Source organism: Palaemon carinicauda, chromosome 19, assembly GCF_036898095.1.
Source record: "Palaemon carinicauda isolate YSFRI2023 chromosome 19, ASM3689809v2, whole genome shotgun sequence".
Classification (NCBI taxonomy): Eukaryota; Metazoa; Arthropoda; class Malacostraca; order Decapoda; family Palaemonidae; genus Palaemon; species Palaemon carinicauda.
In genome coordinates this window covers 75,620,052-75,639,382 of record NC_090743.1, presented here as the reverse complement: position 1 = coordinate 75,639,382, position 19,331 = coordinate 75,620,052, and the positions used below count along the sequence as shown (strand labels likewise).

Sequence of the window (19,331 nt, the reverse complement as noted above, 5' to 3'; positions counted from 1 at the left end):
ATATATATATATGTATATACATATATACATATATATATATATATGTATATATATATATATATATATATATATATATATATATATATATATATATATATATATATATATATATATATGTGTGTGTGTGTGTGTGTGTAATGTTGATATATGTATATATATATATATATATATATATATATATATATATATATATATATATATATATATATATATACATATATATATGTATATATATATGTATATATATATATATATATACATATATATATATATATATATATATGTGTGTGTGTAATATTGATATATGTATGTATATATATATATATATATATATATATATATATATAGGTATATATATATATATATATATATATATATTTATATATATATATATATATATATATATATATATATATATATATATACTGTACATATATACATAGATATACATATGTGTGTGTGTAATATTGATATATGTATATATATATATATATATATATATATATATATATATATATATATATATATATATACTGTATATATATATGTATGTATATATATATATATGTATATATATATATATATATATATATATATATATATATATATATATATATATATATATATGTATATATATGTAAATATATACATATGTATATATATATAGTATATATGCATATATATGTATATATATATATATATATATATATATATATATATATATATATATATATATATATATTTGGACTCAGGCCATGTCGTCCTGATGGAAGTTCCTAAAGGGTAGCATCCTAGGGTATATTTGACTACAGTGATATTCCCAGAGAATTTTACCTTAAGGTATCCAGAATTCTAACTCCTGGAGCGAATATCCCTAAATAAATCTAACAGGGATATCGCATAATATCAGAGGACGTATTCTTGACACGCCACATAGCTATCTTCACCCTGAACAGTATTAACGCTTCGAGGGGTACAGTGACAAGAATCTAAAAACGAGAATGAAAAGAGAGCCGTTCATAAGGTATTTCTCCTTTTCCGTTACCAGTGTGTATATGACGAAGACGGCAGCGCCATCTTTATTCCTTTTCGTGTAGCTCTACTACTCAGTGTTTTCCCTTGTGATATCTCGTAATTTTGGATATTATTCAACATTATGATGCTTTCTGCGGCCTTTTGTGCTTCTGGAAAGTTGAGTATTATCTATACTTTGTATAAATGTAAGCTCTTGTCGTTTTGAATTAAATCAAAAGTGATATTAACGTAAACAAGAGCTGTTGCCTACCGGAGGCATCCTGGATGCTATTGCTTGCTATGCATGGGTCATTTAGTTAGCCAGAGCGACGTTCCCGGTTATTATGCTTTAATAAATCTAGCTATTTAGCTCCTCTAGGAATTCTTATATGATGCCGTTAGTTTTCAGTTCGGCGATTGTAGGTAACCGATCTTACCTTTCGCGAGGCTTAGTAGCGTAGGCGTCTGGCCCTAGTACTTTCATGCATGATATAAGTTTTCAGAGTGTTATGTTATTGAAGCTATAGGCAAATATTTTATACATGTAAGATATTGTTGAATTTTCTTCTCCAAGATTGTATACGAGAGAGTTTCGTGATTTAGGTAATCGATTCTCACCCCACCTAGGCTAGTAGCCTATGGGGCTTTAGAATACTTTCGCACACATCCCCGGTTGAAATTTTCTCCTCCAGAGACTAAGTTCAATCCCTTTCTCCCTCTGAGTAAGCCTTAGGCTTAGTCCTAGTGGTTCTATCTGAATAATATTCAGGTATAACTATACTAGGATATGTCTGTCTTGACCCGGTAACCAGAGTGCCTGGTTTTTGGGTTTGGGGCAGAACATCAGAGTTTCTAGTCTGTGGTCTGTGTCTTCCTAGCATAGAGAATGAGTTTCCTTTGCTAGGTTAGGTGCAGACACAGGAAGCTTTGCTTCCCTAGCCCACATCTGAAGGATTCTGTACGAGATGATTCCTTCTACTAGTGGTCTAGCACACTGATGATTCCTTCTACTAGTGGTCTAGCAGACTGTCATGTGTTGTTATTCTCAGGCTGGAGAATGAGTTTTTCCGTTGCCTGGCGAAATAACTATGTCTAACTTTGTTCTGGTATGGAGGAGGATAGCAAGTATTGCCAACCTTCCTCCCTAATAGACAAACTCTAGGTTAGGATGAGCTTTCCTAACTGCTGGGTGTGTCTCATACTAGAACGAAGTTTACAGGACCCTTATCCCTTCCCCCCTCTCTTTCTTAGTGATGGCCTAGCCATCACATCTCTTGGCCTCAGTCCTACTTCTGTACCTAGTGTAGGTTAGGATGGGGGACAGGCTCAGCTCTCTGCCGGCCGGCAATAACGTGCCGGATGGCAGAGACCTTTTTCTTCCGCAGAGTGAACCCCAGACTTCCCTTGGTCTCCCTTCCGTGTCTGCTGGTAGAGCCCGGCAGGCTATGGATTTATAGGAAGCCTGAATGCTACATTCTCCCCTTCCATATGTTCACTCTTTCTGGATGGAAGGTTGTATGGCAATGCCGCCTTATAACCTTACATCTATACTGTTTCTCTTGCTAGTGTATTGTACTCCTAGCCCGGCTGCCGGCTTGAACGGCCGGCAGCCGGGTAGGTGGAGGTTCTCTGGTTCGTAGTCATTTGCGGCATGGGTATCGCTACCTTTGCCTGCCGGCAGTAGAAACACATCCCGAGATCTGCCGGCCACTACGATTAGTGGCCGGTAGCCGGGTGCTAGTGCTGCCGGCTGGAAATGGCACACATTTGCGAGCCAGTGACCTGCCGCCTATTAGTAAAAGGTAGCATATTTTTGAACTATAAAGGGGTAAATGCCACTAGTTACTATATTTGTGGTGTAGTACACACTGCATTGATAAAATTACAGTACAGAGTTTGTTGTAACACTAAAGTTCTTCCAACATACTTAATGTTATCTTGTACAACCTTTTGTTGAGAGCGCAAAATATATAGAAAGTGAGTTCTTTCTGTATTCATTCTATCCCGTATATTAAAACTTTATTTCAAGGTGTGAGCTACACCTTAACTTTCTGCTTAGGAAAATCTATAAGGTATTCTAGAATAAGAATTAACCTTAGTTTTAATATCTTGGGAGGTTACAGCAATTGGCTGGGCAGGAAATACAAGTATGTGTCTTTCCTTCTTTCCTTTCCAGCTTTACTCTATAAGCTACATGTATTAATAATAAGTGAAAAGCCTTCACTTGATACTCATGGATTTTCTTCTCTTTACAGGAGGACCATCCGAAGTGCGGGAGTATGTTCTGCAATGTCCGCAGCAAGAACTTCTGTGGACATGAGTTATGCAGGAGGCACGCAGCATGCGCAGCCTCCAAAGGTGATCTCCGGTATTGGGACCCTCAGGTATGTACCATATGTTCTAACCTGATTACCGAAGCATTTGACCCCCCTAAGTCGGCGGAGTCAAGGGATACTACCAGGAAAAAATTGCGAACCTGGGTGAGGGGTTTTCAGAAAAACACTTCAGGCCCCTACCTTCCAAACGAGATGAGGGCCTACCTTTTCCCTAAGGCATCGGCTGATGCAGTCATTCCTCAGCCTCAGGAAGAGATACCAACTGTCCAGAATCCTGTAGATTCTGAAGTCTCGGCCGCCCTTCAAGACATCCAAGATGTCAGAAGTGTCGGATTATTCAGAGAAGGACCTTCTGGGAGAAGGTCAGGAGGAGGAGCTGACCTAGGCTCCAGAAATAGAAGAGGAAGAAATCGACGAGGTGTCAGTTACATCGGTTCCGGCCCCAGAACCTGTTCCCTCTACATCGTCTGCTATCCCAGGTGATCTGGGAAGGACTCTTTCTTCTATTGTTGAGATGATTCAACAAATACAAAAGAAGAATGATGAAAAGGAAGCTGCAATGAAACTGGAGATACGTAGACTTGCAGCGTCACATGGGCCCCAGAAGCAACTTAACGTGAAGGATCTTCCTTTGTGCTCGGATATCAATCCTTGGAGGTATGCCGAACACATGCCAATGACAACAGGGAAGATTGTTATATCGGAGAAGCTGGGCTCAATTCCCCTGGAAGATGTGGAATTTTGGCCCAACAAAGATTCTTACCCGGACTGCTATGTCCGTCTTAGGAAGAAGCCAGCCTCAAAGGAGGAGACGGAGCCGAAGGAGGTCATAGTTCTTGACCATAGTAAAGCACAGGCGTTACTAGCGAGCTCGATGAAAGAGAGGGGCTTCACGAACTCAAAGGTGCCAGCCTTGAGTAAGAAGATTCCCTCCTTTGTGGCCTCTCCAACCAGAGCCTTTCCCTTCATGGAAAAGGGATATAAGGCAGCCTTGAAGGAGGCGGAGGCAGGGAAACCATGCCCCTCCTTGGAAGAATGCAAGCCGTTATCTCTGACCTTCGCCTTGGAACAAAAAGACTGGAAGGCCGTCCACCTTACCTTTTCAGTCGGGAAGGTGGAAGTTGATATTCTCGAACGTTAGTTTGGTGAGGAACTTCCAAAGCTGTCGGAGTTTCTCTTGCGCAGAGAGCAAGAGATGAAAGGAAGACTTGCTGCATCGATATTAGAACGATGTTAGAAACGATAGCAAGTGAACCCAAGAACCAGGACATGTTCATGGTAGTAGCCAAAACCCATCTGGCCACAGTTACGAAGGATCTCTATAGCTTTATTAAAGCTAGGAGAGCCTGTAGAGAGTTCGTGTTTGCCTCGGCTACGGTGAGGCACGAACCGAGGAAGCTGATCTCCTCTTGCATCTGGGATAAAGACCTCTTTCCCAGCGAAGGGTTTAAAGAGGTAGTAGACAAGGCCGCCACGGAGAATAGGAACCTTCTCCAAAAGTGGGGCTTAAATCTTAAGAGAAAGTCCCCAACCCAAGAAGAAGACAAAAAGGCCTAGGCTATCTTCTCGGCCGGCTAAGCCCTACCGACAGCAACAACAGCAACTTCCTGCGACCGCGGTTTCTCAGATGGTGGCACAACCTCCAACCACGTACCAGTTGGTACCTCAACAAGTGGCGACACAGTCGCCGGTTTTTAACCCCTTCAAGGGGAAGGGGATTCAGGGGAGGACGTGGTCAAGGAGGCAAGGCCTCAGGTCCACAACAGCAGAAGTGAGATGCTTCCAGTAGGAGGGAGACTACATCTATTTAGGGATCGTTGAACCTCCGATCCCTGGGCTCACAGCCTAATAAAGAATGGACTAGGTTGGAGCTGGAGCAGTCCTCCACCTCAATTTCCTCAGTTCTTCCAACACTCTACTCCCGTTCTGGAAGAATATGTCCGAGAACTCTTAGAGAAAAGAGTAATCTGAAAAGTTAAGTCCCTCAAGTTCCAAGGAGGGCTGTTTTGTGTTTCAAAGAAGGACTCAGAAAAACTCAGAATCATTCTGGACTTGTCGCCACTCAACAAGTTCATAGTGAACTACAAGTTAAGGATGCTCACACTTCAACACATAAGGACCCTACTGCTCAAAAGGGCATATACCGTCTCTATAGACTTGTCTGACGCTTATTGGCACGTTCCAATTAATCGTCACCTCTCCTCCTACCTTGGCTTCAAGTTACAAAGAAGACTTTACGCCTTCAGAGCCATGCCATTCGGGCTAAACATAGTCCCAAGGATTTTCACGAAGCCTGCGAACGCAGCCGTCCATCAATTACGCCTAAAGAGGATCCAAGTAGTGGCCTACTTGGACGACTGGCTGGTGTGGGCAGCATCCAGGACAGAATGCATGCAAGCCTCCAAGATAGTGATCTAGTTCCTGGAACATCTGGGATTCAAGATCAACATCAAAAAGTCTCGACTATCTCCAGCTCAAAAATTTCAGTGGTTGGGAATCCACTGGAATTTGGAGTCACATTGACTTTCCATTCCTGGGAAGAGAAGGAAAGAAATAGCAGGATCTGTCAAGAGACTACTAAAATCCAAACGGATATCAAGACGCGAACAGGAAAGAGTGCTGGGCTCTCTACAGTTTGCTTCGATAACAGATCCAGTGCTAAGAGTACAGCTAAAGGATGCAACAGGATTCTGGAGAAAATACGCATCAAACGCGCGAAGAGACCACTACCGAATCGACTGCGAACGCTTCTCAAGCCGTGGTCCAAAGCCAAGGAACTGAAGAAATCAATACTTCTTCAACCTCCTCCCCAGTCAGTTACTATCCTTATAGATGCTTCAAAGGAAGGCTGGGGAGGCCACTCTCACCAGAAGAGAGTCCAAGGAGCTTGGTCCAATCTTTTCAAGTCATTTCACATCAACTTTCTAGAAGCCATGGTAGTACTCCTGACACTAAAGAAAGTATCTCCTCGCCACTCGACCCACATAAGATTGGTTCTAGACAGCGAGGTGATAGTGAGATGCCTGAATCGACAAGGGTCGAGGTCACCTCAAATCAACCAAGTGATGTTGGCCATATTCCGTTTGGCGGAAAGAAAGAAATGGCACCTGTCAGCAGTTCACATTCAAGGGTTCCGCAACGTGACAGCGGACGCTCTATCCAGGTTTACCCCAATAGAGTCAGAATGGTCCCTAGACGCAGGATCGTTCTCCTTCATCTTGAGTCAAGTCCCGGAACTGCAGATAGACCTCTTTGCGACGAAAGACAACAAGAAAATACATCGCTATGTGACCCCATACGAAGATCCGCTAGCGGAGGCAGTGGACGCTGTACCAACCGTGTTTTACACAATTGTACATAATTCCTTTTGTATATATTATGCTTCCCTCCCACTAAAACGAACATGAAAATTCATGTCTGGTTTTTCCTCTGTAATATTGTCTGTCTTGTGAACTTGTTATGTCCTGTTGCCCTCGACCGTCAAAGCTCTGCAGGAATTCTTGGGCATGATCAACTATTATCACCGTTTTCTGCCAGCCATTGCCGCCACTCTTGCTCCCCTCTACGCCTCCCTCAAGGGCAAGCCAAAGGACCTGATGTGGGGTCCCCTTCAAGAAGCAGCCTTCTGCAATGCAAAGAAGGCCCTATCAACTGCTGCGGCTCTCACTTTTCCTATCCCACACGCCCCTCTCCTTCTCTCCACCGATGCCAGCGACGTCGCTATTGGTGCAGTACTTGAGCAGGTGGTCAAAGGCTCGCCCCGCCCATTGGCCTTCTTCAGCAGAAAACTGTCCAAGGCAGAATCGGGTTATTCTACCTTCGATCGAGAATTGCTGGCGGTGCACTTGGCTGTCCGTCACTTTCACCATTTCTTAGAAGGTACGCCCTTCGTCATTCGCACAGACCACATGCCTCTGGTGCACGCCTTCACTCGTCAGTCTGACGCCTGGTCCGCCCGTCAACGCCGACATCTCTCCGCCGTGGCTGAATACAATTGCACCCTCCAATACGTCCCTGGGAAAATGAATCCCGTTACCGATGCCCTGTCAAGAAACACGTTGGCTGCCGTTCAACTGGGATTGGATTACAACGCCCTGGCTGAAGCCCAACGACAGGATCCAGAGTATCAAGCTTGTAGGACATCCTGCACGTCCCTCCGTTGGGAAGACTTTCCCCTCGAAGACTCCAACACCCCCCTCCTCTGTGACGTCAGTACTGGTAGACAGCGACCTTGGATTCCTGCTCCCATGCGCCGACAGGTGTTTGATTTCATTCACGGCCTTTCACATCCCTCGTGCCGTTCTACTGCACAGCTGCTGAAGGCAAAGTTCATTTGGCACGGCATTTTTAAGGATGCTAAGGATTGGGTCCGCGCCTGTACTTCTTGCCAAACTTCCAAAGTACATCGACACACGGATTCAGGAGTGGGCACCTTTCCTCAACCTCAGCGTCGTTTCGCACACATTCACGTCGACGTTGTAGGTCCCCTACCCACATCACAAGGACATCGTTACCTGTTTACCGTCATCGACCGCTCCACTCGTTGGCCTGAAGCCATTCCCATGGAAACTGCAACGTCTGCCTCATGTACATCTGCCTTACTCTCTGGATGGATTTCAAGATTCGGTATCCCTGAGCATATTACTTCTGACAGGGGAACCACTTTCACCTCTCAATTGTGGACGTCATTAGCGAATCTCCTGGGCATCACCCTACATCAGACAACGTCCTACAACCCCGCTGCCAATGGAATGGTTGAACGTTTTCATCGCACCCTCAAAGCAGCTTTGATGTCCCGCTGCAAGGATTGCAACTGGTTTACTCAGCTTCCCTGAGTCCTCCTAGGACTAAGGACCTCTCCTAAAGACGCCCTCGACGTCTCGGCAGCTGAAATGGTGTATGGTGACCCGTTGGTCACAGACTATATCAACATTATTAATAATTCGATTAAAGTGGCAAATCTGTATCCTTTCTTAGACGAAACAATATTTTCTGTTTACTGTTTTCTTTATGCTTTTATGGATATCATCCACATTTTATAAATTTATAAATGTTGACTGATCTATATGTTTATTAATTTTCAATAAACTAGTTCATAGTGAACTTTGCATCTTATTCGCCCACACTCATTTATTAGAAATGTATGGAGCGTTAAGTTTAAATTATGGATAATTTTAACATGGAATGTCTTTTAAGATTGTTCCTCACTTCAAACAAACATTCACTCGCTTTAACCCTTCCTTAGGAAGGATTAATGTTGTGCCCTAAGGGGTGATGGGGGAGATGCAAAATTTATTCCTATACGGATACAACTGTTGTCCGATACTTTAATAAGAGTAAACACACTGGGGGAGATGTCAATAATTCATACTGACATTGGTGACTCTTATACAAACTTTGCTTTATAATGTATAGGGTGAGACCACTATACAGGCTTGTAATTCTGTCATCCATAGGTAATATGTACTCCTCGAGACTTTTCCCAGAGGGTAGTTTGACTCTTCCCTGTAGGGGGCAGAAATCATTAACATGGTTCATGCTTAGATGAAATGATGTATGACGGTAACATCATAGGTCTTTAGGTCTAGACGGACCAGGAAAATACTTTCTTGAAGGTATGGCACTGGTTGAGAATCCACAGATACAGTAAAGCTCTGGTAAACTTCCATCAGGACGACATGGCCTGAGCCCAAAAAACGGATTTTGAGCGAAGCGAAAAATTTATTTTTGGGTGAGGTAGCCATGTCGTCCTGATGGACCCGCCCTTCCTTTTATTGTAAAAAGGGCTTATTGACCCCTCCCTATAATACAGTATCTGTAGCACCTCGTGTATCGCTACAAGGAATAAAGATGGCGCTGCCATCATCGTCATATACACACTGGTAACGGAATAGGAGAGATACCTTATGAACGGCTCTCTTTTCATTCTCGTTTTTAGATTCTTGTCACTGTTCCCCTCGAAGCGTTAATACTGTTCGGGGTGAAGATAGCTATGTGGCGTGTCAAGAATACGTCCTCTGATATTATGCGATATCCCTGTTAGATTTATTTAGGGATATTCACTCCAGGAGTTAAGAGTTCTGGATACCTTAAGGTAAAATTCTCTGGGAATATCACTGTAGTTAAATATACCCTAGGAAGCTACCCTTTAGGAACTTCCATCAGGACGACATGGCTACCTCACCCAAAAATAGATTTTTAGATTTATTTAGGGATATTCACTCCAGGAGTTAGAATTCTGGATACCTTAAGGTAAAATTCTCTGGGAATATCACTGTAGTCAAATATACCCCAGGAAGCTACCCTTTAGGAACTTCCATCAGGACGATATGGCTACCTGGATTATAGATGTTTCGCCGTCAGTCGGTTTCGCGGGTGAAGTCGATTCGCCCTCATAATTGTACCCACACTTGGTGGAGTCTGTTCTTCGTCAACATAGGAGTCGTTTCGCCGTCAATATAGGAGTTGTTTTGCCCCCGTTATTAAGAAATGGACTAAGATGTACAATTGGCAGCAAAACTTTATTTATTGTTTGTAAAGTCATCGTTAATATAATTAAGATTAATATCACATTTTATTCTATTCTATGTACAAGCGAAAGGTAATTAGTGCAGTGGACTGTTTGTGTTGAGAAAGACCGATGGAATAATTGAGTTGTTTGTTTATTTTTATAGCTAGTTTAGGACATTGGGGAATGCTTGGAACGAATGGATTTTCTGCTTGACTGTGGCAGGAGACAGTTGTTTGAGTGCTGGATATCATTATTTTATATTTTTTACCAGCGTGGAAGTGAATATTTATTTTAATAGTAAGTACATTTTTTTTATATTTTCTCGGAGTGATTCTGAATGATTCTGATTATCTTCTACGGAAATAATGTAAATTATTGTACATAGAATAGAATGAAATGTGATATTAATCTTATTTATATTAACGATGACTTAACAAACAATAAAAAAAAATTCTGCTGCTAATTGTACGTCTTGGTCTATTTCTTAACAACGGGGGCAAAACAACTATATTGACGGCGAAACAGCTCCTATGTTGATGGCGAACAGACTCCACCAAGTGTGGGTACAATTATGAGGGCGAATCGACTGACCGCGAAGCCGACTGACGGCGAATCGACCATACCCCGGCCACCTCACCCAAAAATAGATTTTTCGCTTCACTCAAAATCCGTTATATATATATGTATATATATACATATATATATATATATATATATATATATATACACATATATATACACATAAATATATTATCATACTATGATCCCGTGTCTGGGAAGCAAACATAAAATATTATATATGTTACAGCTGGCAAGCTAAACAACCTCTCTAGTACCAAAGTCACCTGTTTGCTTCTACATTAAATCTGTTACACTTGGAAATATTAATATCCAAACTCTGAGACAGTTAAATAACTCCCAGACAGCAATATATAAAAACACTGAATATCGAAAGGTGTCTTAAGTAAACTCAAAACTAAACTGGGTAATTATTCTTAAGACTTATTTAAAACAACCCTTACTTCGATTCTTTAACAGGGGTACGAGCGAATACTAGTTTAAACACTGGTGATTGCAATTAAAACACTCTACAAAAATAAATATATTCTATATAAATAAAAAAAACTTTGAAAAGAATTTACATAATTCAAATAAATCAATCGAAATATTAAGTTTGAACAAAACTTAGATTAAGACAAAAATGTTACGATTTGAAAATTACATAATCATTTGAATTGAATATTAAATCTGAATAAACCTCAGACTAAGACAAAAGAAATAATACATATGAAAATTATACAATCACTTGTTTCACTTGAAAAAAAATCTGAATACAATTATTAAGTTTGATATTTAATGAAAATAGTTAACCAGATCATGATACAAATACCTTTTACCTTACAACAGGGTCATTTACAAAAACTCTAAGAGAATTTTTATAAGTACTCACTATGTTTACAAAAACACGTTACACAAAAATTCTGAAATTTCACCTAACACTTTTAAAACAATACACTGGGCTACATATGAGAGAGGTGGGGAAGAGATGGCTACGACTTAAGGCTGAGATTCCCTATCTGATCTATGCAACCCTGGGGTAACCTTTATATGGAACTTAGCTACTTCCAGAATTTTCAAGGTCTAAGTGAGATCTGGAAGCATGAGGTGTTGGCCTAAGGGCATCAGTTACCAAGTATTGCACTCCCGAACATGTACTCGCGCAATGCGAAAAAGCTTTCTCTCTAAGCTAGCCCCGCCCAACTTTTGTCACCGAAATGAAAAAAAAGAACATTTATCACTAGGTTTTTTGGAAATGTTCCGAAGCACATGGCACAAAATAAGAATTGCGCATTTTCTTTCAAACAAACATGACGCAATATCTCATAAAAATATAAAAGAACATTACATAAGCCCTTGTTCCTATCTCGTATGGTCACATGACACTCTTAAAGAAATTACGTAAGGCTTCATAACGTGAAATAAAAAGTTAATTCTCTGAAAGAACGCAAATTTACATTTACTGACTTGAATGAAGAATACGATGAAATTAACAATGAAAGTCTTACGTAATTTGCACAATAAACTTGAATCTACACGAGAGGAACTCATCTTACAACCCGTAAGATGAGTTCTCTCTTCATTCAAGTCAGTATAAGTAAATTTATGTAATTATTGAGAATCAACTTTTTATTTCACGTATTTTTGTTGAGAGTGTTATCGCTTCATTACACAAGTAAAACATAAATAAAATAATGAATAAACTACTATATTTACTCTTCACTAGACTAGCTTTGTAAGTGTGTATGTATATATATATATATATATATATATATATATATATATATATATATATATATATATATATGTATATATATATATATATATATATATATATATATATATATATATATATTTGTTTATATATATATTTAATTATATATATATATATATATATATATATATATATATATATATATATATATATATATATACATACATATATATATATATATATATATATATATATATGCATATATATATATATATATATATATATATGTATATATATATATATATATATATATATATATATATATATATATATATATATATATATATATATATATATATATATATATATATACTGCACATCAAATCTTTTCTGCAGCTTAAACATATTTTCTTGCATCTGCATCCAGAAATAACCCTTTACAAAGTTACATCAACAAGAAGAACGTGTAGCTCTTCAAATATCTCATATGTTCTAGATTCTAAGACTTTTGAAAGAGCTTCAGTAGTGACGTATTTTGTAAATTGCATTTCTCTCCTCCTAAAATCCTTAAGGGAGAATTATGGAATCAATTCAAATTTCAATTATCAACATGTATCATACTTCGTATCAGAAAAGACTTTTGAGACTAAGCTGCCAGAGATTGTGATATTTCAGAGTATAGATAATGACGTAGAGCAAACAAGTAGCATGTATTTGGTATTGAAATATAATTCATCAAAGACTGCTTGGTGGATTTTTAAGAAATTTTAAGAAATCTAATTTGAATACTGATTTTAGCCTCCATCTTGAAGCTGTCTATCGTACAAAAACTTTTGTTGCAAACTAAGTAAAGTTCAGCAAAAAAACATAATCCTACCATTTTGACCCATTTTTGTTACTTTATATTGTTTTGTTTATTAGTTTATCGTAGGTCTAAAGGGTATCACCTGTACTTGATTATCCGGTATTCATTTCGGTATGTTGTTTTATGTTCTTTTGAATATGACTAGTTATTTCTAGGCAGTAGCATGGTCAAGGTATCATCCAGAAAGTTATTGGGTCGTCTGACTCTCCAGACACTACTACATTAGATCCCTCTCTGGTCACGGCTCATTATTATTTTACCTACTCATACAACAAATTGTCTGGCATATTCTTTACACGTTCTTCCCGTTCCTCAACCCTCTTACAACACTAAGATAATGGAAAAATTCTTCTTCACTCGAAAGGTTAACTAAGGCACTGTAATTGTTCAGTGGGTACTTTCCTCTTGGTAAGGGTAGAGGAGACCCTTTAGCTATGGTAAACATCTCTTCAAGGAGAAGTACACTACAAAAGCAAACCATTTTTCTCTAGTCTTAGGTAGTACCATAGCCTCTGTACTATGGTCTCTCACTGTCTTTGGTTAGAGATCTATTGCTTGAGGATACACTCAGTCACACTATTCTATATGTTTTCATATTTCCTTTCCTCACTGGGATGTATTCCCTGTTGTAGCCCTTGAACTTATGGCATCCTGCTTTTTCAACTAGGGTTGTAGCGAGTAATAATGATGATAATATAAGGGGATCACAAATACTTGTTTATCCGGTAAAAACACCGGTATGCTGGAAGAAAGTGTCTACAGTGAAAATGTATTTTTACTGATGTTAGATAGTGCCTGAAGGTGCAAAGATTTGCCCATAACTTTTGCAATCTATACTGGTCCCTTAGCACAGGAAGAGTATTTAAAAACCGGTCCTCATCAAAGAAGAACCATTAATGCATACCAGTTTAGACTGGGCACCCCAGCCAACATTATATGAATCGTTGATAAGTCTCATTCGTGTCATAATTCAGAACTAAATTTAGTAGTCAAATACAGTGTTTACGAACCTGCAAAAAATGAAACCCCAATCAGGAGAATAGGTTCTGGTCTGAATAACTGCTGGAAGAATTTTTTAGTAAGTGAGATAGCAGGTATCTTGAAGCTAATGTTTACTGTAAGCATTAGAATCGCCGAAACTGTTTGTAGTGCTGCTGATATGTAGAATATCTCCCTGTAACACAAATAGAAAATTTCACTTTAGTTTTATTAAACTAGCTTTGGAAGTGTATTATCAGAGTATTAGTCAAGAATTATACATCATAAAAAATCGGACATGTAAGCTTTTCTACTCACGTAAAGCTACCAGTCTTTCCCACAATGACCCCACCTACGTAGGAGCTAACGAGGGCACCCATTGTTCCCCAAGCTCTTTGGTAACCATAGTTGACGTCTGCGATTTGAGTATTGGCCATCACAGCAGCATCAAGGAAGATGTGTGTTATTGAAAAGAATATCCTGTAGGTAAAATCATAATACGTAGGTGGTCTTTATTTACTGAAAAATAACTAGAATTATTCTCTTTTACAAGGATCATTTCTTCAATACTTGTAAAATTTTTTTAGAGAAAATTGAATGTTACAAACATTATCCCTCTATGCAATATAAAATAATTGGAGTTTAGTTTTATTTGAAATGTTATGTGAGAATTTGGTGGTAATAGAAATCCAATGGAGAAGATCCTTACACATAAAGAGGTAGAACACAAAGGTATATCCAAAATGTAATTTCTAGTTGATCCTCATCGGTTATTTTCATCACACTGTTGGATGCAGAACTGTTGGCTTCAAAGGAAGAGTTTAGTAATGTTCCACTCGTGTTGGAAGCAGGAATCTCAATTACTGCTGATGGAATCCATGTGAAAGAATATGCAAGAGCTCCTGATATTAAGGAGAAAATTGCCATCAGTATCTGCAAATAGAAATGTCGAAATGAATGTAGTAGTTCATATCTCCAAATGATATCAGAAAAGTGAATGATTCTAAAAAGAAACAGCAAAAGTGTTAACAACATTTTAGATAGAAAGTAGCGATTCTACCATTGAAAGTGACTTCTTTTTTTTGCCTTCATTATTAGGGTTTTTGTATTGTGAGTCATATTTGAATTAATTCAAATTTAATGAGTTTTATTAACCTTTCATTAAAGTTTCCTTACCAAGACTCCTTCACTTAGAGTAATCTTATTATCATCTCTGTAATCTCGTATAAATTCAGTACACCATTATCTTCATATTTGACCATTCATGAATTGGTGAATTTTAAAGGTAATCATTATTTAATGGCTCAGGAAACTTCATTGCTTAATGTTACCTTGTAGTTACCAACTTTATCCCCAACGCAGCCACCAAGGATTGGGAAGATGATGTTCGAAGCAGAAATAACCGATGCTATGGTGCCAGTGTGATATTCAGTAAGACCTAGAGACTTTTGGTGAATTGTTATCTGGGGCCATAGAATCACAACGGCTGTAAATGAAAAATTAAATTAATATTTGATTAGGATGTTCATTCATAACAAAACAGGTTTAAATAACAGTGCAATCATGGACATGGTGTCTTCTCTTTCCATGTTATCATATTTTTACCAGTGGCATTTTTACACCTTTGACATTACACTATTATTATTATTATTATTATTATTATTATTATTATTATTATTATTATTATTATTATTTTTACAATCTAGGCTATAACCCTAATTGGAAAAGTGTGATGCTAGAAGCCCAAGGACTCCAACATGGAAAAATAACCCGGTGAGGAAAGGAAACAAAGAAATATATAAACTAAAAGATATGTAAGAAAGAAACAAAATAAAATCTTTTAAGAATAACAGCAACATTAAATTAGATCTTTCATCTATAAACTATAAAAACTTCAAAGAGAAGGAGAAATAAGAGAGAATCAGTTATTAGCCACGAACTACTTCTAGAGTTTATCAGATGTCCAAATGATTCTCTCAGGGTTTTATGCATTTTTGTGAACTACGTCCTTACCAATTTTTGTATTGATACTTGCCATAGAAAAGTCACAGTAGCCCTTTTTCGATATCTACGGGACGCCGATTTTCGATGGCGCCGTAAATTTCTTGTAGAATACTTCACATATCTAAATGAAATATTCAGGGATTTATGGGATGGATATTTACTTTGTCCATACCAATTTTCATGTTGATATATACCATAGAAAAGCCACAACAAACTTTTTTTTTTTTTTTTTTTTTTTTGGTATGGGTTGAATGGTTATTTTTGGCGGTGGAGTAAATTGTTCCTAGAATAATTCACATATCCAAATGAAACAAATGAAAATTTCGGGGACTAATGGGAAACATAGTTTCTCTGTTACTGCCAGATTCCATGGCAATATCTATAATTGAAAAGACACAGCTATCATGTAGCCTTCATAGATATGCTGTTGAATGTAGCAACAATACAGTGAACTACGTGATAGTGAGCGACATCAACGAGGGACAATGCCGATCTCATAAACAATATCCGTCCCGTGCAGCTAGTTATTATGATTATGATTATTATTATTATTAAAAGCTAAGCTATAAATCTAATTGTAAAAGCAAGATGCCATAAGCCCAAGGGCTCAAATAAGGAAAAATAGCCCAGTGAAGAAAGGTAACAAGGAATCTGCAAGAGAAGAAACAGGAAATAAAACAAAATATTTTAAGAACAGTAACAATTTTGAATTAGATCTTTCATATACTAACTATATACTAGACAATCGAGCCTTTCTTTCTTATAACCTTACTAGTGATTGGTAATAATGACTTCAAATTATGGCGCACATAAAATAAAAAAAGGAAACAATGTCACAAGCGTTCTGAGTGCCTTTTTATAGCACTTTTTTATAGTTGTTGTTGTTACTTTGCCAGTTTAGGAAAATATGGCAGATAAAAAGGACATTAGTAAAAATGGATCAAGTAGCTTCTCTCTTTTCTCTTTTCTAGAGGCCGGAATTACTTGGATGCATTTGCCTTGGAGCCAAAATTGAGGATTTAACAGAATCACTTGCCACATCCATCTCGCATGACCCGTGTTCTTTGCCATATTGTGATACTGCTCTATTCCTCCCTTTCATTTCTTTGTTTATACATTCATTTATTTTGTTTTTAGTACTTTTAAACAACAGTAATAATATTCTATTAGAGGCTGACAAACACATTTAAAAGCGAATAAAAGGGATTACAATACAGTCATTGAAATAGCAATAAAATAAATCTTTCTTTTGCCTTCCAATGTCACATTTCCTTATTTGCAATAAAGCAAGTGTCAACACTACACATTCTAACGATCATCAAGCCGTACATATGGCGTAAATACATTTTTTTAATAGATTTGCAGACATATTACCTGCCTTAACTTCTTTGCCAACACGGACGGCAATGGGTCTTTGATACGAGCCCTTCTCGCGTTGGGCTCCTAACTGAGCTAAAGGTTTGGGATAAAAACGAGCGTGTCATGACGTTACGAGACAAAGCGATTGGTATACAAGGTCCTGCGTCAATCGGTGACCCCTCAGGTCAGGTCAAGGTTCAAATTTGGGCGCATAGTCATTTCTGATTGCACCTACACTAATCGAGACACGGAAATGAGGTTTGCTCCATCCTGTTCCTCTTGCCAAGTCGAATAGAATCTTTTACTTTCTGACGTCGAGAGGTAAATTTGAAATTTATTTAAGTTCAAGGTCACATGTGGTTGTTGTATTCAACCGTCGGAAATGGCAATCCCAGAGGATAAAGGTTCAACGTGTTTTTACGTGTTGTGCAAGATTTTGGAACCGATGGCTCTTCTCATCTCTTCCTTAGGGCTGACAAAAGATTATCCGTCACAGCACATTTAGCGTGACCTATATAGCACGTGCCACGTTCCACCAATCGACCTGCGACCAGCAGCATAAGATTTCCTCAGTGTTGGTACGTCGAACCAAGATGGAATAAGATAAGGTGAGTTACCTAGAGGTCCCGTTTTCTACACTCACGCGCATGACGTCACCTGGATAGTTCAGCCAGGCGACATATAGGCGGGAAATATGCTGAGTTTTTTTTTTTTTTCCCACGCGCGTTCTTCGTTTTCATTTGCGTTGACAGATTCATAATGGTTATGTGTGTCATATATGGGTGCTCCAATTCTTATAAGACCAATATAACGGTTGGTGGTGAAAAGAAAATAGATTTTCTCGTTTCCCAAAAGATGCAGAACTATGTAAGAAGTGGATGAATATATGCAAAGGAAATGATGGTATCATTGCCAAATATGCACGAATTTGTTCGTCACATCTCCAACCCAATGATTTTGCCAGAAACCATAGGCACGAGTTGCTCAATTGTTGCCCTAAGACTGCCATACTGACACAAAATCTTTATAATAATGTAATTACTATTGGGATTCGGGTAAGCCTATCACTAATATCTCGTCACTTTAGTTTTGTTTACTAGGCATATGTTGCATGTAGCATTTTGGGCAACTAAGAGAACTGTCTATGAATAGGCTCACTTAAAAAACCACGAGAATATATGGATATATCAATTATATTCCTCATCCAAGTAAATATTTAGCTACGAGAGAGAGAGAGAGAGAGAGAGAGAGAGAGAGAGAGAGAGAGAGAGAGAGAGAGAGAGAGAGAGAGAGAGAGAATTTTACAAGAAATTTTTTCGTATGTATAAATACTATTATTTATGCTTCATATTATAATGAAAAAATAAATTTTGTTGCTTCAAAATTTTTGAAAAGTATTCGTCTCGGCAGAACCACCCCATCTAATCGACTTAATTCAAAATGATTTAATAGACTATGGTTTTCAGGTTGGAGATAAAATCATTACCTCAAAATCTATGTAAAAAAAATCGTATCTTTATTAGTAAATAATCTCAAAATATCCTACAAAATTAATGAGTCACTTAAACGTTAGAGGCTATAAACGGCAATGTGAGAAAACAGCAGTTCAGTTACTCTCTTCCTCAGTGACTAATTCCATCAAATTTTGTAGTAATAAAGGCTTACTAAAAAGTCAGTTTTGGAATGAAACATCTGATCTTATATCTTTTATTTTTAGTTAGTTTGGCTTGAATAACTTGTAAATGAAGTATGTCGTAAAGAAAGGTAGAGGTGCTTTCTCAAACTGTCCACGTCGAGTTGAAATAGATGCTATATTTTGTTATTAATGTTAAAGTGAAAGGCAAAATGTTTCCGTTCCATTAAAAGGATTATCGTTTAACACGTTGCATGGTCTGTAAGGATTACAGTTCTTGATGACAAGACGGCTATGTCACGACACAGTCGAATATCGTACTACGGTTATACATTAGTAGGTAAAGACAATAATTAACG

General features: G+C 38.1%; 1 protein-coding gene across 4 annotated transcripts in view; it reads right to left on the bottom strand.

Moving 5' to 3' along the window:
- Positions 1-19,331, bottom strand: part of LOC137658682 (major facilitator superfamily domain-containing protein 6-like) — a 115,553-nt gene that overhangs the window by 61,559 nt on the left and 34,663 nt on the right. For all 4 annotated transcript variants that reach the window (XM_068393659.1, XM_068393658.1, XM_068393660.1 and 1 more), the window contains exons 3-6: positions 15,308-15,462; positions 14,686-14,909; positions 14,295-14,456; positions 14,009-14,172 (exon numbers count right to left, since the gene is read on the bottom strand). In XM_068393659.1, the coding sequence (XP_068249760.1) occupies positions 14,009-14,172; positions 14,295-14,456; positions 14,686-14,909; positions 15,308-15,462 (705 nt within the window). The remainder of the gene's footprint in view (positions 1-14,008; positions 14,173-14,294; positions 14,457-14,685; positions 14,910-15,307; positions 15,463-19,331) is intronic.